We start from the raw sequence: 27164 nt of genomic DNA, 5'->3' as shown, positions 1-27164 counted from the left end.
GAGGAGGCGCGCGGCGCGTCCCCGCTGCCGCCGCCAGAGGGCGCCCTGGCGCCCGACGCATGACGTCATGCACGGTATAAATACGCAAACAAACGGCATTAAATTATCAATAAATCATAAATGCATTTCAGATATCTAAAAATGACATTTTGACTGGTCACAATTATAATTCAAGATAGCGCCGAAATCCATGGCAACGCCAGGTTGTAGATTTGACTAGTGAAAATGTCATTTATCGCATCTGAAATGCAACTATGGACGACGTCCAGAAATACCTTTAGAAGATAATTGTCTTTGTAGATATTTTGAAAGGAATTTTGACTAGTCAAGACTCACATTTAAGATACCTACAATTGTGACTAGTAATATATTAGTTTCAAACATCCATTTTCTAAAAGTCCATTAAAGATACGCCATTTGACTTTTGACTAGTCAGAATGTAATTGAAGATGTCTGGAATTCACATTGTGGATGGTCAAAGTTCAGTTGTAGATATCTGAAAGTAGTTTCCCCATTCAAGTCAATAAAACAATTTTTATTAGTCAAAATGACAATGTACATATCTTAAATTACTGTTTTGACTAGTCATAAATACGCTAGATATCTTCAATGTGGACCCTATTTGATGTTAAAACAGCTTGCCTTAGGAGTCAAAGTAAATATTCTACAAGATCTCATATGTTTGAAGTTCTCAGGGGACAGGAAGGGGATGAAAAACTGTCATTGGAAAAGTAACTCCAGCTATCAGACAGATGTAGAGCAGTAAAAAGTACATCTGCCTCTGGGATGTAGTGGAATAGAAATTAAAATCTACAAAAAATGCAGATACTCCAGTAAAAGCCTCACCTTTAATTATAATCTCAGTAATAAACATATAACTGAATTTATACAATTTCACCTAAACCTAAAATATTCTAAGCTTTATGACAATAAATGTAATGTCAGGGCTGTTGTACTGCTGAGGGTTGGTGAATCTATGTCTGTTTCAGAAAACTCTAATTGTTTCATCATCCAGCTACTGCACTAATGTCAAAATTAACATTTTATTTCAATTAAAAAACAGATCAGATCAAGTCACATAAGAGAATTCTTTATATATATATTAAAAATGGTTAGGAAAGAAAACTATTTGACAATGAAAAAATGAAATTTGATCTTAGTGAACTAAAGCATCTGTTGTACAATGTGGTAAATAAAAAAGCAGCACTTGCTAATATTGTCACATATAATCTAAAGAATATCCAGAAATGTACTTTTTCAGTGTAAGACTTTTAAATATGATCTGCATAACAATAATAGTATGATCTGCATCAGGCTCAGTCTTTACTGCAACTGTGGATAAGCAGTTTTGCAGCTTCCATGACGTCCCTTCCTAGTCTCCTTCACCCCTACCCCTAATGAAACTATACGTATAATTTATTATCTGAAATTAAAAACATGTAATGTGACATAATTCTTATTAATAAAACAGATAACTACAGGTCTCTGCGGGTGTCAAATGTGTTTTAGTTTTTTTCTATTAGTCATCCATTATAGCTAGTCCAGCTTGGCTGTATTGAGAATTATGAATTTTCTGCATGTACACTGACCCCTGACCACTAAATACTTGTCTTTTATAGTCACCTGACAGGATAACCTAGTTTGATCTGTGTAATATTCACATTCTGTGTCTGTGCTCTATTGCAGCCTGTCCAGTTCGACCCACGCTACTGCCGTCTGCTGGCTGTGGATGGCATTGCGAATGGCTGCCAGAAGCTCCACGGTGCTGCCCCAGGAGCTCGGCTCCACGGTGTAGTAGTACAAGGGCAGTGTCTCCAGCTGCAGCTCCTCAGCATGGCATGCCTCCTCCATTACAGTGTCCTCCCCACACCGTGGAAAAAACTTCCTATGGAGGAAATAATAGTTGGATTCTTTCAAATAAAGAATTTTTAGCATATTTGTAAGGTGAAAAATACTGTACTGTAAAGTTATACTGTACTGTAAAGTTATACTGTACTGTAAAGTTATATTTTATTTTCCCCACAATGTAAATGTGCACGATGGATGGATGATAAATAAATATGCATTTACCTCAGTTTCTTGTGTTTTTTGTTCTTGGGCCGTATGTGGATGATTATAGGGTAAATCCCCTGTCTCAGTAAGCCTTCAACACTGGACAGTCCCAGCTCCAGCAGACAGTGCCGGTCCTAAAACAGACAAAGGAGGAGATTTGGGAAATATGTGAGAATCTACATACATTATTGCCACGAACATTTTCTCTTTTCATAAAACAAATAGATGATACATGTACTGACTTCACTTACAAACCTGCCTTACTCTTCCTTACACAAGATTTTAGGAAGACATGTTTGTGCCTTACTGAGTAAAATTTTCTGCAATGGGAAAATGTCACATTACCTGGCTGATGACATCTTGTATTGACTGCAACCGTATGCCGAGAGCCTCCTCTGGACTGCAGGAATCCAACAGGAACACTCTCTTGTCTCGTTTCTCTGAAGCTGGAATAGGCTCTGCAGCCCCAGGGAACAGGAGAATGTGGTGGATCATGTGATGGTCAAATAAAGTTCATTGTACCTGTCAGCGTTTGGGGCATCTTATGTGAGTGCGTGTGTGTACATACCTGGTGGGCAGGTGTTGAAGTTTAAACCAGACTCTGCTGGTTGCAGCAGCCACTCTATGAGACCACGGGAGAGAAGAGAGGGGGAGAAGATGACCGGCCTCTTGGTCTTAACCTGCACCGGCTCCACTAAACTGTACGGGATCAAGTGCTCTTCATGACCTGCAGGCGAAGTTGCAGATAAGCACACATTAATGTGCACACATAATCATACTGCAATGGAAAACAGGTTGCATTAACACAAAGACAGATTAAATAGAATTGGTGTTGCACTCTGGGACTTTATTGCTGGAGCTTACGTTTGCTGAGTGTGTAAAAGACCTGCTGTGTGGAACCAGTCCCACGGCAGCTGGAGTCCACTGCCTTGACCAGTCGTACACGGTCAGACGCTTTCCTCAAGAACTACATGGTAGAAAACGTCATAAAATAAACTAGTGTTGTTAGGTGTGGTTAGGGGTTCTGTGATAGGATGGATAAGCACCATGACGTGCAGACGTACCTTCTTCTTGTCCTTTTGCACCATTTTTCGCAGCCTTACAAGTAACAGCTGTTGTGCCCTGAGGTGGAAAATCAAGTAATCCAAGTTATTTACACTCCGACTTCTCCACAATTAGCATATGGTCTAAATTAATCTAGTAGTCAAATCCAGATGTGACCGTAATACCTGTTGTAGTTGGGCATGGTTCCTGCCTGCTTGGGCTTGGCTGTGCGTGGGTCCACAAGGGAACAGCACCACTGGTATTTTCCATTGTACCTTGTGTCAGTGACATGTATAATGTCATCACAGGACACAGCCAGAGAAGGTGGGTCACCGTGAGGCTCCATGTCGAGATTGACACGCACATAGAAGGAGTCAGTACCCGTGAAGCTAGATGATGAGAGCTGGGAGCACAGCTTTTTGTAAGCTGAACAGAACAAACATGGCACAGCTCAGTTTCACTGTTCTGAGACATGAATGAACATGACGTCATGTGTGTGATGGGGAGAGGATTCAGTATTTTCTGTTTTATGTTCATTTTTCAAACTCACCCTCTGGATTGCTCTGGTGTTTGAGCATTGAAGGCTCCATCCACCACTGCAGAGAGCAGTGGGCTACCTCAGCAGTGCACTGTCCCAGCAGCACACTGCCCCCACCGAACAGAACCCTCTCCAGCTGGAAACCACGAGGAGAAAACTGCCTGTTATGCTGCAACCTTATTTGTTTACACTATGTTCATCTTTGTTTTATGTTTGATTTCATTTACACTTTTTGAATGAATGAAGAAGAATCTGCAAACAGAACTGTAAACTGCATTTGCTCCAAAACCACCAGTACCTGCATGTATTCACCCATTCACACAAACTATCCTCACACATGACACGACCACCAATCAGACAGTCACCTCCAGCAGCTCACTGCCCTCCTTTAGGCCACACTGCTCGGCTGGGGAACCTGGTGTCACGTGGCTCACAAAGATTCCCGTTCGGTTTCCTCCGACTATAGTGATATCATCAGCTAGACTGGCTCTTCCACGCTTTGGTAAGGTGGGGGGACTTGGAGATGGGGAGCAGGGGGGTATCCTGAGAGATGGATGGTGTGACATGTACATTAGACAAAACTTGCATATTTGGTTTTTAATGAGATGCAAGTCAATAAAGTCTATTTGTGGTTGAATATTAAGGCTGCATGAAACTAATTCTGATTATGAAAACATATAACACATTTCCTCACCTAATGAAATAAATCCTCTTTAGTTAATCTGTTATTATTTAAAAGTGAACAGACTGGAGTTTGTAACTCAGACCTTTAAGCTGCATCGTCATCAAAATGATTGGTTCTCAAGTAGAAAACAGAAAGGTAATGCACCTGGGAACTGTGGGACTGGGTTTGTGTGAAGACGCTGCAGGCAGGTTGATCAAGTCAGGGGGGAAGAGATGAGAGTGTAGGGAGTTCCAGGAGTCTGACAAAGAAGGTTCAGTCTGTTCCCCTGAAAACACCACAGAGCCTCATGACTTACGCTCACAGTGTGCTCCACGCACAGAGCGAAAAACTGAAGTGGAACAAAGACTTTCTGTGGTTTATTCTACTTAGATACTACATGATCTTTTTTCTGCACGATGGATAAATGTTAGAAATTATTGCTTCTGACTGGACTGGATGTCATTTTGTTGTTGATGGTTGTTCATACAAAACCACACCAGGATCAAATTTACCTGTGATGTTATCGTTCTCATCACTGCCGTATGAATCCAAGTCAAACCTGTTGATGCAGAAAAATGAATGTTAATCAAATGAAGTGAAGGCAGGTGGAAAATATTTAGGGTTATATCAGGCCAATAAACTCACTCAGTGTTGAATCGTCGGTTGATGGAGTTCATGCAGGGGGGAAAGGGGAATATGGAGAGCCGATTTATTTCCTTTTCATTGTCCTCGGTCTGAGGATAAATAAAAAGACACCAATTCTGATCATTTTGTTCTTTCTTTCATTCTCTTTTTTCTTTTGTTGCAGTCTTATGTTAGCAAGCAGAGCCTTCATACTCACTGATGACAGGAGATTCTCCACTGATTTAGAGCGAGAACCTGTGAAGGTGCAGAATGAATATTTAAATAAATAGAATATATATATGAAACAAACAAAAAAAAAGCATTTAAATACTGCAGGAAGCTGTGCACACAACTTACCCTCCAGGTTTTCATGTGTTTGGCCTCTAGAGGGCAGCTGGGGCACAACAAAGACCACACAGCTGGTGAGAGGTATTGTACAGATAACATGCTGAAGCTTGCACAGGAATGTATTACAACATCACTTACTGGAAATGACTCAAAAAAATATAAGATCCAGACGTTACAGAGGATTTTTGCATAGCATCATAACAACATGAGATGACAGTCAGGCCTGACCTTTCGTAGCAGCAGAGGAGCACTGTTAGGCCCAAGGCTCAGGTCCAGGCCAAGGGAGCAGCAGGGGCCATAGCACTGGTCCTCACTACACAGAGACAGGTGGGACTGGGCCAGAGACACAGACAATAATATATTTAATGTTCTGTGTTGGCAGTTTGAAGACAGTACTTTGCAGCTTCTGTACACCTGTGTTAACTCACACAGTGCAGACAGGAGCTGCTCTGCTCCAGTTTCTCCCGGCTCCTCTCCCTCTCCCTCTCTCTCTCCAGCTCCCTCTGCTGCTGCTCCATGTTGGCCTGCAGCTCTGCAATGCGTTTACGCAGACGGTTCTTATCCAGCAGACAGTCGGTGTACTCCAACTGCAGGCTGTCTCGACTGCGCAGGGCCTGGAGGAAAGATGAAACGTTTGCATAGTGTAAAAAGTATTAAGAATAGCCTGAGATGCTAATATGAGAAATATATATATGGACCATGAGAACACGCTCGGCTCAAACCCTTCATTCATACTGACCTGGTCTCTCTCCTTTTCCAGTTCCATGATCTGGTTGAAGTAGGACACACTCCTCTTCTGCTCAGTCTCCCAGTCCAACTGCAGAGTCCTCACGTTCAGCTGTAGCTGCTCGCACTGTGACTCCAGCTACAAACATCGTTCACCATTACAAGCTCTATTCAAAAGCAGCAAGCTCTGCATACAGCTGAACAATAAATGATCATAGAAGTAAACATTTTCTGAACTAGCTGCATTTAACATCATGTTTAAGGTGATGGCTGACCAATGTTCACCTTTTCCCTCTGCTCCTCAGTGCTCTGGAGCTCTCTCTGTAGCCTGGTGATGATCTCGCAGAGCTCCTGCCTTTGCTCTGCAGCCTCCCTGCGGTCCTGCTGCAGGATATCCATCAGAGCCTGAGGTCAACAACAGGAACAATTTAAGAGCTATGTAGCTGAAAGCAGCACAAAAAGAGGCTGCTGTAACGGTGTTTGTGAGAAACACTGCAGATTTAAAAACGTACTTCAGTGGCAGGAACCCTCGTCTTAGTTCCTGAGTTCTCAGCTTTCTGTTCCTCTTGGTAGTGTACAGGTTTCTCAGGTACAGCTGATGGAGGAGCCTTTACTCCATTAGAGAGCAAACTATTCCTTTTTGGTAGCACAGTGTTTCCTGGTGCTTCAGTTGTTTGTTTCTCTGCCTCTGTCAGCCTTAACTTTAGAGCCTCCACCTGTAAAACCATCATAAAGACACACCTGATATTTGGGTACAAGTTGTCTCTAACATTATTATTTCAAACTACAAGTCTTTGCACAGTAAACCAGAGCAGGTAATTCCAGGTAAAATGTATTTATTACACAGAATTACAAACACTACTACATTCCCATATTAGCAGCACACTGCAGGTAAGGTAACAGGAGCATAGTGGAAGTAATGCCGGTGGCATTATACTTTCAGGTATAAGTAACCAGAAAAGATTTCCAGGTATTTGTAAGTGATGGTTGACTTGTTGTGACAGAGCAGAATAGAAATAAAAACAAAGCTGATAACGTCTCCACAGCTGCTCTGATCTGCTCACTGCAGTTCATGCTACAGCTGCATGCCAGCCAAAACTATTTTACTTGATCTGCCTTTGGCGCTAGTGCTGCCTTTATTGTGCCATCAAGCATCTGTTTTCTGACACATGCTGAAATAAAATGAAAACCTGATAAAATATCTTTCCCTGTCTCCACATATAAAACCATTTTGCTACAAACTGTTAACAAATATCTGGCTCACATAAATCACCTTTGGGTTTAGAGCAACAGGGGCAAAACAAAGTTGGGGTCTTGTGGCATGGAGTGTTTTTGGCCCTGTGGATCAGTGGAGACATGCTGGTAGCAGAAAGGGAATGACAGCACTCAGCACTGTTTCTGTGGAATGCTACCAAGGTAAGGTGAGTTTAAACACCTCAAAAACCACAATGGACTTTCTGTTTGAACATGGGCTCCTACTAATGACACACCTGTGTTAGCAGTTCTCTCTCTCGGGTGGAGGCTTTGCCTTGCTCCTCCAGGGCCCTGGAGTACTTCACCACCTGCTCCAGGTGTCGGTCCTTCAGCTTTCCCAGCTCTCGACTGGCCGACTCCCAGTCCTGACGCAGCCTTCGCATCACAAATCATCCAGAGCACATTGCTTCCCATTAATTTCTGAATAACACTCATTCCAGGCTTTAGAAACAATGGGTGGATTTAACAGCTGGTATTCATTCACTGACGCTGCATGAACAAAGGTTATTAAAACTGGGAATTCAGTCTCTGAATTGTCTTTAATTACTTGAGAAAAGACTTTGTGTTCACAGCGTCTATAGAAAGCTGGACTCAAAGGTAGAGGAACAACCAAATCTACCGATAACCCTCAGACAAACCTCTCAAGCTGCAGTCTGTCGTGACGTAGCTCCTGTGCTTTACGTTCAGCACGGCTGCGTTCATCCTCCGCCACCCGGCAGCGCTGAGACAGGCGCCGCTCACACATGCGGCTGTTTCGAAGCTGCTCCCTTAGTTTTCGCACCTCCAGCAGCAGGAACTGGGTCAAACCCTCAGGACCTTCCTCATCTGATCAGAGAGACAGGTGAAGGACTGCTCAGCGACTAACGTGCAACTTCAATTATGTCACATTTTTACAGATCCAGGTGGACTGATCCTCTGCATGTGTGTTCACTGCAGGCCGATGTGCTGCAGAGATCAGACTCACTGAGCACAGATCAACCTACCAGTTACTTTGTCAGGTTCTCATGTTGGCTATGCATCTATTGATGTCTGTGTTAGAGACCAGAAAGCCTTTCATTAAACTGGCAATCCTTCAGATGCTCATAATAACCAGAGGGAAATGTTTGCACAGTACTTTGAGCTTCTGGTTTACTTGCTGAGCATGTAACCTTTGACAATGACCTGTTGTGTGTTTTCTTTGAAGTCTGAAGGTCTGCTCTGATTGTGTTAGTGCAGTTTGGAGCCGCTGTCGCCTTTCTCCATGTCACAAAGCCTCAGGACATAATTCCCAGGAAACAACACAGTTACAGCCAGCTGCATTTCTGATTAAACACCAAACTATCACTGGGTATCCATGCAACGTCTCATATCGTAATAAGCTGTTTAGTTTGTTTCCATCTTTTCACTGACAAGTCTACAAGGTTTTCTTGTGGTACCAATTTGAACAGCGACTCTGAACAGGACATTGACCAAACCACTGCCATGCTCCTACTGATCCACACACACAGAAGGATACGTACCCAGTATGAGGGAGCATCGATGTGTGGGCTGTTGTCCGGTCAGCTGTGTGTACTGCTCAGGGTGGTAAAACTCCAGTGATTCCATGAAGGCCTGAAGGCCTCGCTGGCCCTGACCACGCAGAATGTCCAACAATCGACCTGTTCAGTGAATGATGATGATGATGATGATGATCAGTAAACGACTAAAAAAGGCAGTCACAACTGATGCTGATGTCAGTATTTTGGTACTGTAAACTTTCTCAGCACTCTAACCACAAAAGTGCTGCCTCTCTGATGTGAGCATCATTTTCTCCTGTAGTTACATGGGTTTATGAAACATGACCATGATGAACGACTGGCTAGAGCATTAGCTAACTCACTGGCAATGAGACGGTAATGATGTGAGCTCAGATCCACCAGGTGCGTGTCCTTCTCTCGTCTTTACTTGCAACATCTCCCCTTCATCTTTATCTGCCTTCATTCCTTGTCTCCCTCCTCTTTACTTAGCTCAGTCTTTCATCTGACTCTCTGCTTAGCTTCTGCCTTTACCACCTGTTCCTGACTGACACACACACATTCACAATAATCTTCATGCTGCAGACACTGATTTCACCTTACATATAAATGTAGAGAAAACTATCAGTGTTAGAAAATAAACAGGTAGAAGAGTTTAGTTTCGTCTATTGTTTCTAAGCTTGTGGACATTTATTTGCATTAAGCATCAGAGGCAATAATGTTCGCAGAAAGTTTAAGTCACACTGAATCTGGAAATCTACAGGAGTGACTGAGTGAAGTAGCTTACTGCAGCTACTCTAATGGTAGAATGTGGCTAGTAAAGGCAATGACAGCTGCTACTTCTAGTAAATATTGATGTTTTCTTCCTCTCACCGGCCTTGCTGATGCGCAGTGGGTACTGTGTGGAGTTGAGCACCTCGTCTTCGTCCTGTTCATCAATGACTTTGCACTGGCGCAGGTACGGGGTGAGTTTGGCCGGGTTGAGGATGCGTGTGAGCTTGTGTCGAACTCCTTCCACACGATCCCACAGCTCCTCGCAGCGCTCCTCTGACCAGGGGGCAGAAGGTCGCACTTCCTCCGGACCCATGTCCCCCTCGTCCGCCCAAACTGTGACACCTGCAAGAAACCAAGGCAGGGAAATGGCAGGATATCCCAAAAAGGACTGCACATCAAGGGGAACGAAAGGACAGTGGTGTGCACGATTTATTTCTTTAATTCATGAAAGCTAAACTCCTGATATGGTTGTTACTCTGGACTGCGTCTCTTAAACTTCCCCACTTCAGCCCACAGGGCCAGATTTAGAGACATGTCTTATGTCCAGCCACAGACTAAACATTTTTCTTTGTGGTGATTTCCGGTGGAATTTGTTTTTGTCTGACTTTGCTTATCTCTCAGCCTTTAAAGTGGGTCATTACGTCGTGTTACTGTGATTTCTAAGCAATCCTCCTACAATGATAAGTGCCCCACATGTGAGGAAGCTTAACTATTTAAGATTCTGTGGTTTTCAGCCTTAATGAAATTTTGTTACATGGGGCTTTAACTTTGAATGGCAGCATAATAGAAGACATTCTTCAGGAGGCACTGAGGACTTCTGGGTTGCTCTGCTGAATGGTGAGAGAATGAGCTTCAGCTCTTTACTGGAAACCTTCCAAGGAATGCTGAGGGGGATTTACTCCTGCAAACCACCAGTCTTACAGATCAACATTTGCCATTTTATCTTACAGGCAGTAGATATGGTGTTTAATCTCACATACAAGTTTACAGATATAAAAGCAGATTGATGTGTGAATAAACAAGAGTACATTTCATAGCGTGGGTTACAGCAGCAGTGGCTTCAGCCTGGGATTAAATGGTGGCAGGGCAAAGGGTACTGCCGTTACGAGGATCATAAAGTAGCAGGGTCGATGTCTCAGAGCACAGGAATGAAAATACTGGTGTGACTCATATCGCAGAGCTAAAAACACACTAGGAGACCACAGACAAAGGCTTTCTCAGCCCCATTCAATTCCCACTGGAGGACACAAAGAGAGAAAGTGACACTGCAGGAGTTTGTTAAACAGCAGCTACAATAAACTTACACTAACTGTATGTATTTGCTATGTGTTGACTGAACAACTGAACTGGATTGAGCAATGCAAGGCAGCAAAGCCCGCCCATCTGCTGCACAGAACAGACTATAACAACACAGAGCTGTGCTGATCTACAGGCAGAATCCTGAGTGTCAAACCAACACACTGAGTCTCTTCTAATTACAGAGCGGTCCTGGTCCCCAGTTTCTTTTAAATCTGTGTGTTTGGTTCATTTTATAATGCACTGCTTCTAAAAAAAGAGAGATTTCTCTGGGCTCTGATGATTTTTAGAACAGATTAATCAGTCATAAATACGTCTCTAAACGTCTTCACCCTCACTGTCTCTCTGGTATTAGTCTTTATTTACCAATAATGAGTGTGACTGTCTGCTGCTGTGATCTGACATATATGAGCTAACAGGCAGGTTGAGGCAGGTCTGGATACTCTGGAATCTGTCATTGCCCCATAATCAGTCCAATGAAACCTCCTTCTCATGTGTTTGCTGGTGAACGCCTCCTTTTTACCATCTACATCGTAGCAAACATGCACCCACCTTTTATTAGAAAGCTGAGCTGTCATTCACAATAAAGTAAAAAAAAAAAAAAAAAAAGTTAATCTGCATTGCAAAAGCCAAGACCTGCTTTCAATTTAGAGGATCTGATTAAAACCCATATAATGACACAAATCAATACTCACACCGATAAGAAATTATATTCAGTTATTTTCCAGGAAGAAGACTGATGATAAAACCTGTTACCAGAAGGCTCTAAATGACAAACCACCTGGGAAATGATGTAAAACACTGATGATAACTTGAATCACGTTTTGCCTTCTAGAAATGAATATAAATCCATCTGATACTGACTCTACAGTGGTTTGTATATATAATACACAATTCACCTGCGCCTCATGGCTGATCATACCTGTAGTTTGTTATAGTACATCCCTGCTGCCACAAATGATTCTGAGTCTGTCAAACATGTCCCAGTCACACCAGAGTAAATATGGACAGAAACATAACTGGTTTTAAAGTCCTAAATAACCACTTACCACTCATGGCTTTAGTTCGCTTCGAGAGAGCGGAACACGTGTAGTCAGCTCCAACACATCCCGTTCAGGTCAAGAACCGAGTGAGGAGTGAACCCGGGGAGTGAGGTGTGAATGTGTAGGCGGCACCTGGCCGGAAAGCGCAGCTCCTGCTTTACTCACACCTTAGCGCACTCAGCTCCTCCTTTACGCACAACTTAGCGCACTCAGCTCCTCCTTTACGCACAACTTAGCGCACTCAGCTCCTCCACCTTCACCCGACCACAACCAGCCAATCAGCAAACAAGACGCACGACAGAAGTCCCACTTTGCGCTGCATCCCAGCGGAATTCCTCTTCACAGAGCAGGGCTGATGAAAGGCGAGGATCATGCTGTAAAAGACTCTAAACACTAGATGGCGCTTTCAGCCACTGATCCTCTTCGTAAAACAGGTGAGGAAAAGTATCTTCACCGAGTGTTTTCCTCAAATGTGACGTCTGAGTTTTGTAATCGGAGTCTTGTGTTGAAGAGACTGTGATTCACTATCACTCTGACTCACTCTCCAGGTGCTTCACTGCAGCCAGGAGCAAACACATCGTCCCACCTTAACGCGCGGACTGGCTTTGTTAATCACCCCTGAGGACAAAGGAAACCTGCCTGATCTGCTGCACCAACACAACATGACACACAGGTTCCTTCTCACGTTTTTTTTAGATACTATTACACCTACGCTGTCTCTTGTACCTCCCACAGACTGACAGTATTAAATTAGTGGGACAACTGACTCACATTGTTTGATTTAAGGTACAGACATCTTCACTTCTCAATAACAGGAAGTGATGTTTGATGATAAGCTAAGTGGGTAGATCAGTTTTTTGGGGGAGCAGCAGTAAGTTCAGGGTGGAGGGTTCAGCGTGAAGGCTAGAAATAGAAATATGGGGTGTCTGACTGAAGAATATCTTTTTCTGGTGAGCAGGAAATGTCAGTCCGGTCTCCATCAGTGGGCCTCCTCTGAATAAACAGGCCTCCTGTTCGGGGTCTCTGGCTGCTGCAGGGACACAGATATATGGGTTGGATACAACATTAGACATTGTTCAGTGAGGATGTGAGCTCTCAATGTTCTCAGGCTACATCAGCTCATTGCAAGTGTAAAAATAAACACAGTTTTTGCACCAGGTCTGTGAACCACCACAGTTTGTGGTAAGCTGTCCAAAAATACTGCTGGTGACGTTGTTTCTTTTTCAAGATCACTGAAGAATCTGTACTTCTGTCAGAAAATCATCTGAATACTCTGGACTGTGTTATCTTAACCATGTGTTGAGTGCTGATTTACTTTTATAAAAATACATCTGTTATTCTGATGTTTTAAATGTGAGAACGTGCTGAGAGGAAACAGTCACATTAACGGATCCATTTCCTCGCTGTGTTTTTATCTTGTGCTGTATCATCAATGCTTCTCTTTTGACTTTCTTTATGACTCAGCTCACATTTTCCTTTACCCTCTTGTCCGATCTGCTCTGCTCTGTCATTTCTTTTTTGTCCATTGGGTTTTTTTTCTTCTTCTTCTATCAGTAACGTTCTTCTCCTCCAGACTGATCTATCCTTCAACAGTGTGTTTGGGCCTTGTTCTGCAGAGGGCGGGCTGCACTGGATGAGCATTCCTGCTGTCTCTGAGGTGACAGCAACACAGAGAAGCCATTGACAGCAGCACTGACCCCACACTTTACTGGAATGTGTGATATAGTGACAGTTCAGCCAGACAGAAATAGAGCATGCAGAATTTCTTAAGTGCACCACACACTTTCATTTTGAACTCTTTTGTCTCTCTCTTTTTTTGTTTTGGGTGAGCGAGCAGGTGTTGGTTTCAGTGCCTCTTTAAAAAGGCTGTTGAATAAGACAGATGCTTCCATGGCCGTAAAACCAAACAGTTTGTCCTCAACACTTTTGATCCAGCACGGTTTGTTGGAGATGCATCTGGATGAACAGGATCTGCTTTCTTAAATTTGACTTTATATCTGTGCGATTATTGAAAATGGCTCCACATGGAAATGCTTTCAGCTCATCTGGATTCCTGTAAATACACTTTTATCTATAACTATTCAACAACATGCAGCTTAAAAATCAGCAGTGTCTGTGGGTTTAAATTCTCCGTTTGTTCCACTCCGCTCCTGCCTGGCACACAACAGGCCCCGCTCTTCACCCAGCAGCTGACCTCCCATCACTCCTGCTATGACTCAAGCCTGGCGGCTGCACAGAATCGGCCCTTTGTGTCCCTAAAGAATGTGTCTCTTCTGACTTTTTTGGAAAACAGAGGCAGAAAAAAGAGGGATGGGAGCATGAGTAATGGAAACAGATTTAAATCTTGACATGTGATTTATGCTTCCTTTGTGGGCAGGATACTATCGGCAGCTTTCATTACCGATCAGGCTGCTGGTACCACAGACGCTGCTGATACTTTATGACTAAGTTGTGATAGTAAACTACTTCCAATTAGTACAGAGTAAGATCTGTTTATGTCTTTTGTCATATATGTGAAGACCAGAGCAGCATCTTGTAAATAGCCCAGAATAATACAGGTCAGCTTCCAGTTTAAAACGAAGTCAACATCCATAACTCCAGAGGGTCAGAGTGAAGGACGGAGCAATGAGAGCACTGGACCAGGCGCCACTTTGAGGGACTGTTTATTTATTACTGACCTCATTTCAAAATCTTGTTGGTTTCATCTTTACAACCAGCCAAGTGAAATAGTTTGTGTTTATTTATGTGGCCTCTTTTCTGACAACAAAACCTCAAATGGAGACAGTTTGGCTGGAGTGACTGAACCACGGTCAAATAACTGGACATTAGAGTTTTTACAGCTCTTCACTTCTTTGTCCAGGGTTTTCTAGACTTTAGAATGAAAGAAAGAGGGATACAGGAAAACAGATACAGGAAAAATATAAACCATTAACCATCACTGCCATTTTAGCTCTCCTGTTTCCCCTCACCCAATGTGACGTGTGAATGATTTGTTGATTGATTTATTGAGCAGCAGTGTGTTTTTCACATTGAGTCATAGCTTTATAAACACACTGAGGCCCAGGCTGACGCTCCGGCCTGCTCCCTTTCCTGTCACTGTCCTTCCAGAACAGTGAGGTTTGAGCTGACGTCTGAATTACAGGGCGTAACATAAGTGTCTAAATCTGAGCACCACCACAATTTGAACTGCAGACACAGACAGCTTTACCAACCGCTGCACATCAATTTCCAGATACACAGTTTTAAAAAATGCATCTACTCCGAACCGCACAATAAAAGTTCCCTTAGAACAGGAGCAGGCTTTCATAGAGCAGTCACGATAGGCCTCAACAGTCTGTCTGAGTTTTTATAAGTGTATTTTTAAGCTCAAATTTCAGCACATGTGATGGAGTTGAGTGTAGATGTGTGTAGTGTGTTTCTGTGTCCCTCACACCTCACCTGCTGCTGCAGCCGAGTTCCCAGGATTTACAGAGTCGCAGCAGGAAAACATGGAAATCCTCCTGGGAATGACAACAATAAAGTCAGATGGTGCCAGTGTGGTAAGACGCTCTAGACAACATTGTGTGTGTCTGTTATCCCACAGACAGAATATTTTAGGCACAAGAGTATTTTGTGTTATAGGAATTTGGACAGTTATTCAGGATTACAGGAAGTCATTTAGTTTGGCTGGTTTCAACGATCACCAGTGTTCCCAGTTACCATCATCTGTCTCCCCAAACACACAGGAAGACGACTTTTGAAATCTCCACATTTCTCTGTTCACTTCGCTGCTGCAGGTTCACAGTGGTCAGCTTTCACTTGTGACTTGTCACAAAGTGTGATCTGATCCTCAACCAGCTCACATCAACAGACAAACACCACGTGCTTCGGCTCGTAACACACAAACTCTTCTAATTTCTCATGTCTTCACCGAGCACAGCATCCGAACTTTTAGAGTGCTGGAGGAAAAATTAGCTACTTTGATTGATAAAAGACACTCAAATGTTTTCGGTTTGCTGCTCTTAAGAAGCATCTGCTGAGAGGTTGATCTGCATAAGGCTTCAAAGGGCCACAGCCACTTTAAAACCTTTACATGTTGACATTAAACTACATCATGTCCGTATTTCAGTTTAATGAATTTTCATGTGGATCAGTGGTGAACAGCTGGATTTGAGATGATTCTGTTGATGTTTTGCTCTGGTACAAGGGATGAGTACTTGATACAATACACAGATGTTTGTGAAGTATTTCTTTTAAACTTGTTTCTTCCTGAGAGATATTCAACAATACAAGCCACCGTGGAGAGCTGATGAAAACCATGTTCTGTTCAGTCAGACATCTGACTCCTAAAGTTAGATCAGGTTTCTAAAAACAAGCATAAACACTCAGTGTGTTCAGCGTGTGTCCCTGTGCTCATTCGTACTTTTTATTGCAGCCTAGAAAGCACCGAGGACCGATGTTACAATGCTCTATTGTCTCCTGGCCAGCACTCGGCTTCCTGGCAGGTCAGAATCCAAGGAAACAGGAGCGAAGTCCAAACAAAGGCACAGGAGTCGACTTCTTTCATGTAGCCCTTAAGCCAACCCTCCATCTATCGGTCGCATCACCACTCGGCCCCCTCGCCGACGGATCAGCCCCATTTCCTCAGCAAAGTTCCCCAAATGCACATCTGGGTTTCATGTGAACAGAAGCCTAACCTGGATCTGTCCTCAAAAAAACACCCAGACCGACCAACACCCACCGTGGAGACGGATGCTCCGAGAGAAGGGGGCTCATATTTAGAATAATTCATACCCGACTTGTTTAAATGTGTTTTTACTGGATGAACCAACCTGGTCTCAGTGACAGTAATGACGGTGAGCTGCTGAGCACATGAGTTTCAGTCTCTGAGAGGAGTCAAAGCTTCTGTCTGCCTGTCTGATTTGTGAGAAAGTCATTTCCTGTGAAGAAAACCCCTTTTCTGTCTCAGAGACTTCTCATCCTGTTTGACTCCTTCCTCTCTACCTCCTCCACCTTCCTCCTCCTCATGTTATATCTCCCTGTCAGGTTCTCTGCGTGTACAACATGACTTAACGTACAATAATTATTTAAATACACTCAAGCCTTGAGAGAGGAAACTTTTTAACGTGATGCCTGAATTATTTCTTGTTTTTTTTTTTTTCCCCGTGGCCTAACATTCACTGCTGATCCTTCGCAGCTGTTGTTAACAGGAGCTTCTCGCCCTCCTACACTCACTGAGAAGATGATCCTTCATTTCTCTTGTCTGTTCTCAAACTCCACACCTCCTTGATCCAGTCCGGTTGTTTTACCACATTTTGGAGAAGTCAGTACAGAATCTGGCCTGATACTATATTTGTGAAGTGATGCATACATTACACACACCAGACTATAACTATATGGTTGTTTTTCTGTTTTGCATCAGCATACACTAATCGAACACACACACACACACACACACACACACACAGGCGGAACAGAAACACTAACCTGATCTGGGCAGTGGAAGTTATGGACTCCTGGCTGTGCAGGATCAGCTACTGCTTCTGAAAAGCAACGTGAATAGTTAAGACTGCCCTTAGGTTATGTCCTGTAATGCTGTACACACATACATATGTAGTCCCACACTTGCACACTGAGGTCGGATGACCAACTAAAACTTAGTGCTGAGTGTTATTTTCGTCAGGTGTGTGGTTAAGAGGGGCCACAGAGAGCAGAGAGGTAGATGAGATGTGTGGGAGACATTAAGAGACAATTAGCTGAGTAAAGGTCACAGATAATGTTGCTGTGTGTGTGTGTGTGTGTGTGCATGTGAGTGTTTTTGTGTGTTTATTTCATCCAACCCAGGGTTTTGATTAAACAGCCATTGCTGCCTTTCGTCCTGTCGGTTCATATGTCACATTAGTAGGATCTAAGATTAAGGCGAAAGGAGTTCAAGCGTGAGAATACACACTCATACACACACACACACACACTATAGGAGCATGCTCACACACACACTATAGAAGCATGCACACACACACACTATAGAAGCATGCACACACACACACTATAGAAGCATGCACACACACACACACACACACACACTATAGAAGCATGCACACACACACACACACACACACACTATAGAATGCTCACAAGCTGATCAGACATTGTGGGCAGAGTCAGTGGTTTATTATCGTCGTCCATACATGACAATGGCTCAGTGTCTCTATCCCTCTGGTTGTGTCGCATTTTATTCTCAAAGAAAGCGAGAAAAGGGCTCCGGTGATCTCAGACCTGTTATGCAGCCACAGGAGCCTCACCATCCAAAGCCACGGTGCCAGTGTGGGTAAGGGCGGCTGTTAGGTGGTTACTGTCTGGAGTCCACCCACCATCTCCTTCCCCTCCTCCGCCCACTCATCTTCCTCTCCATCTCCTTCCAGTCCACTTGTCAGCAGAAGCGCAGAGGCGCTGCACTGACGCAGAGGTGCATGTTCAAATATACGCGCACACCGCAAACCGAGGAGGCAAACTGAAAAGAAGTGAAGCTCGAGTTTATTCTAAGGTAGGATTTTTTTTTTTAGTCTAACTCAGTTTGTAAACAGCTTTGTTTGATATATGTTGTGAAAAATGTAGTGCACGACGCTAATCGGCTCCTCAGCAGGACGTTCAGTCTAACAGTCTCTTTGACTTTTGTAAAACGAGGTCGGAGCGTAAAACTTTGGCTTTGTGCGTAAAACAAGAGAGAAAACACTTTTCCTTACAAGCAGACACGTTAATGTCACGTAGCTACTGCATGAGTCTCCATTCATACAATATATTCACTTCATTTATCGAAACCTCCCTATACTGTAGCTGCGAAACGCCTGAATGCACATTAGCAGCATTTGGCGGCTTTAAATAACATTTGGTATCCAAGCTTGAATGACTATCAGCGTTTCAGAGGCTAAACAATGTGTGGCAGGCACATCAGTCCAAAGACCAAAGACAATATCATCACTGTGTAAAAGGGGTTAAGATTAAGAACCTCAGAAATCCTGACTGGTAAAAAAACATAACTACGAATAAAACTGTTCCCAATACTGCAAACATGCCCCCCCCCCCTTCTGTCAGTGTTTGGGACCATTACTTGGAAGTCCTTTTTCATGATGCTTAGATTCTGGTACCGTCCAACTTTACTTCATCTCCTGTAACAACATTACTTCCCATTAGATCAGTGCTGACTGGTAATTTGAGGTCATATTGAAATAGAACAAGTGAAAAGGGAACTGTACTATATAAGTTCACAGTGTTTTATCTTACCATGAGCTGCAGCCTCGGTCTGACTGAGGTGGTGAGAAACTGTTTGGTGGAAAATCAGATGGTCTCTGTGCCCGTCCAGTGAAACCACACAACAACTGTCCCACAGTTGTGCCAGATCTCAGATCAGTGGGTTGCCAGTTTGTCAAGAGATGGCGTCATAGTTAGAGAGACTGTAAACCAACCAAACATCTGGCCTGCTGTGGTGTCCATCGGCAGCAGGGCAGCACTTTTGGAGAACAAGAACAAAGTTTAAATGTGGACATTTTTATACTCTACACTATGAACAGAGCTTGAAAATATGTGGAAAAAGAATTTATTAAAAGTCTCCAGTGATAGAGAAACTGCTCAAAGTAAAAATCCTCCAGACTAAGGGCATCGAGTCTACGTCTGTCCCTTTATCTTCCACTACCTGCACCTCCCTTTTTATGTTTGCTAGGTGGAAGTTTGGAGAGGCAGCGTTTCCTTATGCTCTTTGTTAGGCAAAGTGAGAAGTGTTTGCATTTCATTGATGCTCGGCCTCATTTCCCCATCTTCTGTTAACAGCCAAAAAAACAACAAAACAACAAAAAACAAAAAACAATGTATGAAACTAATGACCTCAGGGTGAGGTCTGGCCATAAAGACTGATTTAAACTCATTATGCAGTGTAACAAAAGTGATATTGTTGACTCAGCAGAGCATTAAGGAGAGTGTCAACAGGAAGTTCATAGAGCTCAGATAGGCCCCAGGACGTATTCATGAATCATGACATTATATCAGCGATAACACAAAGACACTCCTCCCTAAAAGGACTTGGCAGGGTTAGGAGTGTGATGCCACGTTGCAGCAGTGTGTCGGTGTAAACTGACTTCATGTTGTACTTTAGAAATGTGTGTCATGGTCAGGGTGTTCTGACCTCCACCACAGTTTGCTGGGCCCAGTCCTGTGGACCCACTACAACATGGACTGTGTGTCTGAGTCCATGTATGAACGCAGAGATGTGTCCCTTTCTGATGTCCCTCACTTGTCACCAAGGTCTGATTCTGCAGTTTGTGGCTCCGTGCTGCCAGATGTTTGAGTGAACACATCAAAGAGATTAAGATCGACTGAGGAAAGAGGCTAAAATAAAAGTCTGGGGGAAAACAGAAAGACTGGAGGTCAAAATGTGTTTCTCATCAGCGTCCCAGATCCTTTATTTGATGGCCATAATAGATGGCGTCCGGTCTGCTCTCCCCATTGCACACTGTTCCCATTACACTTTCCAACCCGCTAGTCTCTGTCTCTGCAATCAGTCCAGCAGCTCACGCAAAACAGGCCTGTTTATGGATGTCTGCAGGTACAATTTGCACATAATCAACATGTTTAGCAGATCTAAATGTCTGTGTGTGTTTCTAACAAGGCCAGTTTTGGGAATAGAGATCCTAATTCCAGCGTGGAGATGTGAGCTGAGCTATGTTTACTGCCCAGAAAGCCATGAAGGAGGAGGAAAACAATGTAGAAGATTGGCAGCTATAAAAGTAGGAAAAACATGTCAGTTCCTTCATGACAGCTGATCCATGAAATGCAGCACCAAATGAAGGACAGATAAAACAGGAATAGCAGCTAGTTAGGGGTTTAGGGAATAAAACTGTATCTAAAGACATCAGTCTAGAAAATAGACTGCACAAATCCTTTCTGATTTTTACTGTAAATATAGAACATGTTCGGCTCCCTCGCTAACGTTTATCTGCTTCTCATATTAATAATCGCTCCATTAACTAAACATTGCTGAGCTGAGGGATCAGCAGATGTCCATCCATTCTGACCTCCCCCACACCACTCCCATACCTTCAGCAAGACCAGAACCATCACCTTTATCAAATTGTTATATCACAGGCCCGGTTTGGCTTAGCAGCAGCCTCGGCTCATAACTCCAGGAGCCCACAGCATTAATCCAGCACTGGCTGATGTTTGGAGAGGTCACGTGTTTGGAGCTTACCAAGACTCCCTCTGCCCTGCAGTCATTTCTTCAGCGGACAGGGAGAAGGTGCTCAGTGTATCCAGGAAAAACGGATGCACAGGGTCTTTAGAGGTTGTAGGAAAAATGTTCATCTCCGGAGATAATGATTTATTGTATTAATGTTGTGTATACATCTGTTAGATTGACGGAGCAGCTGTGAAGTTCAGTGTGGGGGAGCATATACAGACATTGCTTCATATCCATACTGCATAAAATGAGGCTCCATTAATTTTGATTCATCTGCCTTTAGAATTAGCCTTTTCTACATAATGTAACAAAAAATAAAGATATGCACAATTTCCTAGCTGACCTCAGTTTCCAGTCATTACGCTGGAAAAAGCTTGAACCAACAAATGTCCTGCTTTAGAAAACACACAAAATAGTGTTCAGAATCCCTGGTGTAGTCAGGTTTTATTTGACGAGTTCAGTCCCTTGAGAACCTGCAGGATCCTCAGGCAACACAGAGCAAGAGAAAAACATTCCCAGCATCAGTCAATCCAGAGTTTTAGTAGCCTGACGTGTTTATGTGCGCCTGAATGCTTCTGCTTTGGTCTTTAGTCGAGTGTGTAACTCACGTCTGTCCCCTTTTCTCTCTGTCTGTTCTTTCAGCTGGCCTGAAGTGAACTGAAAGAAAACAGAGAAGCCCCCCTACCTGGATACCATCGGAGAACTAAGAGGATTGAAGACGGCAGAGAGCAAGTGAGGGAGTCAGAGGGAGGGAAGCCAGGAGGGATTATCAGCTAATCCAGTGCATGGACAGTCCTGAAGGAGCCTTATCTTTCTTGCAGGAAGATGCAGACACAACAGTTGGATTACGACACTTTACTTTATTGCCCTTTTCAAGAAAGCAGCAGCCTCCTCTTTCCTTTGCTTTGATTGTTTTCATTGCCTCTCAGAGGTCTGGTGTCTTGGGTTCAGAGGAACCAGAGAAGAGAAGACAACAAAGAGGGGCAGGCCTGGTGACAGGAAGGCCCACAAGGATAAAACTCTTTCCTGGGAGACGGTACGAGGTAGCAGATCCCACGCTATCTCTCTGCTGGGACTTTGAGGACGATAAATGAAGAACTTATCAGATGAGACACACCAGATTGAGTGAACACACATGCAGCAGGAATCACTGCCAGTAAGGAATAAAGTGAAGACGCTGCAAAGGATTGCAGTAAATTCCTGAAGGTTTCTGAAGCCAAAGGGGGAAAGAGCCGTAGATCAAGATTACTGATCAGTGAATGGATGAAAATATTCCAGTTAATGTGTTTTATCGCTGCTTGACAGTGCAAGAGGCGTGGGTGGGATGCACAGTCTGAGTGTATAAAGTGACTCAATCCAATTAGCTTTCCTTAACAGAGCTATTTATACATGTCAGCAGGTGTGCCAGGTGCCACATGCTCCTCAGTCTTACGTTGCCTTCCCTATAATATCTGCTCGATAAAAGCTTCTTTTTCTCAGCTTGGGAAAAAGGCAAATGAAACACTCACAGGGCTCAACCTGAGACTGGCAGGACAGCTCTGTCAAAGAGATATACAATGAAGTGAACACAATGTAAAGATCCATCAGTTTCATTGCCTTTTCACACAGACCGGCTCAGTTGTTCTCAGTATATCTCAGGATTGGCAGTTGTGGTTGGATTTTGGATTTTTACGTCGTCAGTCTGAATGAGTGCCCAGTGAGTCCCAGGCTGTGGTCACCAGAAAAAAGCCAAGTACGACCTTGTAATTCATCGTCTTTGTTGTTTTGTCATGACTGAAGCTGCTGCTGTGCAGGAGAAGTGAGTTGAGCATTTGGTTTTGGACAAATGAGCAGCATTGCAGTGCCTGCATGAGATGGGAGAACGAGGGAGAAGGAACAGAAGGGGATGTATCTGAATGACTCCACAGTCCTACTGGCATCTTTCAGTGAGGATCCTGGACGGAAACTGAACCAACAGTGGATGAATAGTTGGCTTTGGTCGTGTGGAGAATGGATTATGCACACATTCTCTGTCATCTGAACAACCACATATTTGTGTTTTGTGTTACCACTGTCCCAGCATTTTAATTTTTAACTAAACTTCAGACGCTGTCATTCAACTTAAAGGGAAACTGCACAGCTTTTCTCCCACCATGAGTCTGGGAAAGCTTCCAGGGATTAAGGGCCTTGTGACTGGCTCTCAGGGAAAACGCCGTTTTAAGAGTGACCTCTCTGTGGACATGATCAGCCCGCCGCTGGGCGACTTCCGACATACTATGCACGTTGGCCGTGGCGGGGATGTGTTTGGCGACACTTCCTTCCTAAGCAACTATGGGGGTACTAGGGAGCCAGGAAGTCCAGACTCAGCAAATGGCTCCAAAACAACCGGTTTCTTCACACGCACCTTCCGGTATGGACGGAAGACCTCTGGACCATGGCCACGAGGGGGCTCCCGGGAGTTCTCATCCCCGCCACCAGACATCTCACCCATCATCAAGAACGCAGTCTCCCTCCCCCAACTGAACATGGACTCTCCCAACGGGTGCCTACAGATGATGTTGTTCCCCAGCTCGGTCAGTGCAACAGATGACTCCCTCTGCTCATACGGTGAGATGATATCCTGTCACCTCCAGGATGGGACGGGCTTCATGAGCTGAGACAAAAATGTGGTGGTCTTAGAAAAATCATGCACGAAAATAATTGTTTAAGTAAACAATGGGGCAGATTATTCACACACACTGGCCTCTTCTACATTAGATCACTATGTTATGTTAACCATTAATACACACGGGATAGACTATAATATAGTTATCAAGTAATCTGTGCATAAATATTGTCCATGTGTAATATGATAAACATGTTAGACTCAGATCTGAACTACAACACAACATTATGCAGATTATAGTGCTAACAAAATACAAAACAAAACATATATATGTTAAAAAAATGTAGATAAATGATTCATTTTTTTAAAGACATGAAGAAAACCCTTCATGTCTCTGTCTGATAGTTCGCCTGTGGAGTTATGGTGGTAGCTGGAAATTATTTAAAAATGAGTTAAAATCTTTTTACAACAGTCATTGGTTATAATTAGAACATACTTTAATATGAAACTTTTGCGACATGTTGATGAAGAACTTTTGTTATCTTTAGTTCACAGTAAGCAGCAGACAAAAAGCTCCTTATGTTGCATGAAACACTACTAAAAAATGCAACGGAAACAGCCTGATCAATGACCTACTTATGGGCTGTGTTAGTCACCATGAATAAGGAAAATATCCAGCCAGGTACAATGATTTGTCATTACGGCCTGTGTTCTTCCTATTCTCTGCCCAGAAGAACAAGCAGCATAAAGAGCTGCAGGGGGGACTCATTGCAAACAGGACTAGAAATGTCAGTGAACACACAAACAGAGAGGGCCAGGTTTCCCTCTGTTCAACAGCATTCCCACATTCCGCCAAGACAACCAGTAAACATCAGGGCTTCTCCTGACTCATCAAGAATCACAGAGGCAACACCTGCACACAGTCAGGCCAAACACATGCAGCTGGTTTAGGACGAAGATGCTCAGGGGACATTTCCACAGCATGACATTGATTATGTCATGCTGTGCTGCCAATTTGAGCTTATCAGGCCACAGGGTACTGAGTCTGGACTGGAAATCCCTCTTTCCGTCTCCAGATTCCTGGAGCTGGCCTACAGAGTCAGTGAACTGAGGCATGATGGGAGCCTTTTGTCATCAGTGGGTCATCGCTATGATTATTTAATTCCCATCCCATCAGATTCTCTTTACCAGTTTGTAACAGCTGGTGCTGCTCAGACTCAAACTGTGCAGGAATCAGTTGGTTGCAGAAGATGCAGTTTAGAAAATACATTTTAGTGACGTGTACAGTTCAGCTCAAAATGTACTGAAAATGTCTTTTTCTCCATGTTTGATTCTTTATCAGTTCACTGTCTCCAGCTCTTTACTGGACTCCCATCATGGACTGGACAGCACCATGGCATTCTCTAGTTTCACTTCAATCTAACTTATCTATGTTCAGTGGCCTCATACAGCTCTGATATCTGCTGTTGTTTCTGCTGTCTGACCGCTCTAATGTAAAGTGTCCAGGAGGCAGAAACTCCAGCTGTGTCTGGGGAAAGTTACAGAACAGTGGAGCTGCTGTGGGTTAGGATGGAATTACTGCTGGGTTGTCAAATACTGCCACCCTCTGGTGAAGGAACTGAATTGCCAGACAGCTCATACTTCAGCCTGAAAATCCCAGATCATTTTCTACTAACTAGATTCTTTTTAACTGTATTGTATCTGTGGGTAGAACCAATATTATTCATTAGCTTATAACACTATAACAATATTTTTGGACAGTGTTATATTTGCAGTCAGTGAAAGCTGCCAAAGTGTGGCTCTAAACATGAGTTGACATGGGTATGTCTGTTTAGGTGAGCCACACCTTCTTTTACTCAAATCACTTTAAGTCCACTGACTTCTCTCCAGAGTCCAACAACAACACAGGCCCTATAAGCACAGTGAGATGATTCTTGTTGGGTTTATGCTGCATCTATAAAGCTCGAGTGTCAGAAAGTCTCTGAGCTATTTTCTTTATGTTGTGTCATTAGTTCAGCTCATTTCAGTAACATCTGTGTCTTCTTCTTCTTCTGTCTCTCTGCAGGTCTGCAGTCTGGATTTGTCACCCTGCCCCGCGTCTCTCGAATCGACAGACAGTTTCCAGATGGAGACGCCCGGAAAGGGTCTGCAGCAGAGAGCGGTGGATTCATGCGGACACGCTCAGACTCCCTCACCTCGTTCACCGTAGACCTCGGCCCTTCTCTTATGACTGAGGTTCTCAGCTTGATTGACAACCCCACCTGCCTTCAGCTGTCCAATCACAGACAGACAGCAGGTGAGGAAGAGGAACGAGGGGATGAGGCAGAAGAAGAAGATGACAGCTCTCTAACACAGACGCCTGTGCAGAGCCCTGGGGTGACGTCTCCTGACCCTTCCATGTGCAGCAGGTCATTCAGCAGGAACGTGACCAGCAGGGGCCGCGCTTGTACCTCTGACTGGACAGAGCGAGAGGAGGGGAGGAGGTCAGTGAGCACACCTGATGTGTCCACTGAGTCTCCTCAGAGAGTCGAGCCTGCGATGGAGGCAGAACGGTTCCAGAGGGCAGCTGACGTGCTGGCTCGTCATTATGGAGGAGGGTCCTTCACAAAGGGAACGAGGACGAGCAACAGAACTGCCTCTCCTGCTTTTTCCTTCAGCCACAACACACCACATGGCTTTTCTGAAGAGGAGGAAGAGATCAAGGTCTAAATGTTGAAACTCCCTCTGGACCAGAGTCTTCACTGAGTCTAAACTAAGAGCAGCTGAACACTGAATTTGTTCATCCTTCATAGAAACATTCCTCATTTAGCATCTACATGGTGGGTGTCACTGATAAATAAAGGTCCTGGTCTGAGTTCACTTTCTGCAGGACAGAGGTTTGATGTTGAACCTGATCCTGGATTGTCTGACTGGACAAACTATTACAGTAATAAGTGTTTGGTTCAGTAATAAGTATCTGACTGAGTAAAGCTCCACCTGCATTAATAATCCTCAGAACAGTCTGGCTGACTGAGTACACTGATGGTGTTGGATAATGATGGATTTTCAATAGGCTTTTTCTACAACAGTAATCACTCACTACATGATCTGGATGTTCAACAGTAAAATGCATTTTACAAAAATAAAGATGTTCAGGTTCAAAGGTCTGAGGCATCGAGCAGAAAGTGAAATTTGAGGAACACTGATGTGTAGCTGCTGTGCTAAAATCTCTGCACACTGTAAACATTAACAGTTGTCAACAATACTGTTGTTAGAAAAACTAAGATAGTCACACAATTACAGCTGTTTTTGTCTCTGACCTCTGGCTGCATCTCTAACATGTATATGTATGTTTATGTATATGTTTAGACATCAAGCTTCATCTGTATTAGGTCACTTTTTATCTCAAATTAAATTGCTTATGTAATAGAGACCTAATTTGCATGTTTTTAAACAATGTAAACTCCATCCATCATCTATACCCCCTTAGTCCTAACCAGGGTCACAGGGATCTGCTGGAGTCTATCCCAGCTCTCTTTT

The 27164-nt window shown here is 43.6% G+C and overlaps 2 protein-coding genes across 4 annotated transcripts; one reads left to right on the top strand and one right to left on the bottom strand.

Annotated features, from left to right (window-relative positions):
• Nucleotides 1–514: 514 nt before the first annotated feature.
• LOC113141064 (caspase recruitment domain-containing protein 10) lies at nt 515–18172 on the bottom strand. 3 transcript variants are annotated; one of them, XM_026325274.1, is made up of 26 exons: nt 18112–18172; nt 17323–17378; nt 15295–15356; nt 9617–9859; nt 8750–8887; nt 7889–8075; nt 7487–7625; nt 6509–6712; nt 6282–6401; nt 6010–6135; nt 5699–5884; nt 5499–5603; nt 5280–5316; nt 5140–5177; nt 4944–5032; nt 4811–4857; nt 4464–4584; nt 4000–4177; nt 3647–3770; nt 3282–3522; nt 3117–3174; nt 2917–3019; nt 2621–2779; nt 2398–2510; nt 2071–2186; nt 515–1885 (listed from the first exon to the last, which is right to left on the bottom strand). In XM_026325274.1, the coding sequence occupies exons 3-26, from the start codon at nt 15344–15346 to the stop codon at nt 1678–1680; spliced, it is 3132 nt and encodes a 1043-aa protein (XP_026181059.1). In that variant the 5' UTR covers nt 15347–15356; nt 17323–17378; nt 18112–18172; the 3' UTR covers nt 515–1677. The 3 variants fall into 3 exon arrangements, with proteins under 3 accessions (XP_026181059.1, XP_026181058.1, XP_033181231.1); XM_026325273.1 differs by lacking the exon at nt 18112–18172 and having other exon boundaries at nt 17323–17726; XM_033325340.1 differs by lacking the exons at nt 15295–15356; nt 17323–17378; nt 18112–18172 and adding an exon at nt 11863–12462.
• A 59-nt stretch (nt 18173–18231) lies between these two features.
• Nucleotides 18232–27055, top strand: LOC113141071 (cdc42 effector protein 1-like). Its single transcript, XM_026325289.2, has 3 exons — nt 18232–18379; nt 21704–23647; nt 25711–27055. Exons 2-3 carry the CDS (start codon nt 23194–23196, stop codon nt 26352–26354), a joined length of 1098 nt encoding a protein of 365 aa, XP_026181074.1. The 5' UTR covers nt 18232–18379; nt 21704–23193; the 3' UTR covers nt 26355–27055.
• The last annotated feature ends 109 nt before the right edge of the window (nt 27056–27164 follow it).

This window comes from Mastacembelus armatus, chromosome 8 (genome assembly GCF_900324485.2).
Source record: "Mastacembelus armatus chromosome 8, fMasArm1.2, whole genome shotgun sequence".
In the NCBI taxonomy this organism is placed as follows: Eukaryota; Metazoa; Chordata; class Actinopteri; order Synbranchiformes; family Mastacembelidae; genus Mastacembelus; species Mastacembelus armatus.
Note: the sequence above shows the minus strand (reverse complement) of the source record. Positions and strands in the feature narration are given on the sequence as shown.

Coding starts and splice junctions, on each gene's coding strand:
- LOC113141064 (XM_026325274.1), bottom strand. CDS start 15,346: ATGTTTTCCTGCTGCGACTCTGTAAATCCTGGGAACTCGGCTGCAGCA. Junction 6,402..6,508: donor CGAGGGTTCCTGCCACTGAA/GTACGTTTTTAA, acceptor TGTTGACCTCAG/GCTCTGATGGATATCCTGCA. Junction 4,585..4,810: donor TGAGAACGATAACATCACAG/GTAAATTTGATC, acceptor TGGTGTTTTCAG/GGGAACAGACTGAACCTTCT.
- LOC113141071 (XM_026325289.2), top strand. CDS start 23,194: ATGAGTCTGGGAAAGCTTCCAGGGATTAAGGGCCTTGTGACTGGCTCT. Junction 23,648..25,710: donor TGACTCCCTCTGCTCATACG/GTGAGATGATAT, acceptor GTCTCTCTGCAG/GTCTGCAGTCTGGATTTGTC.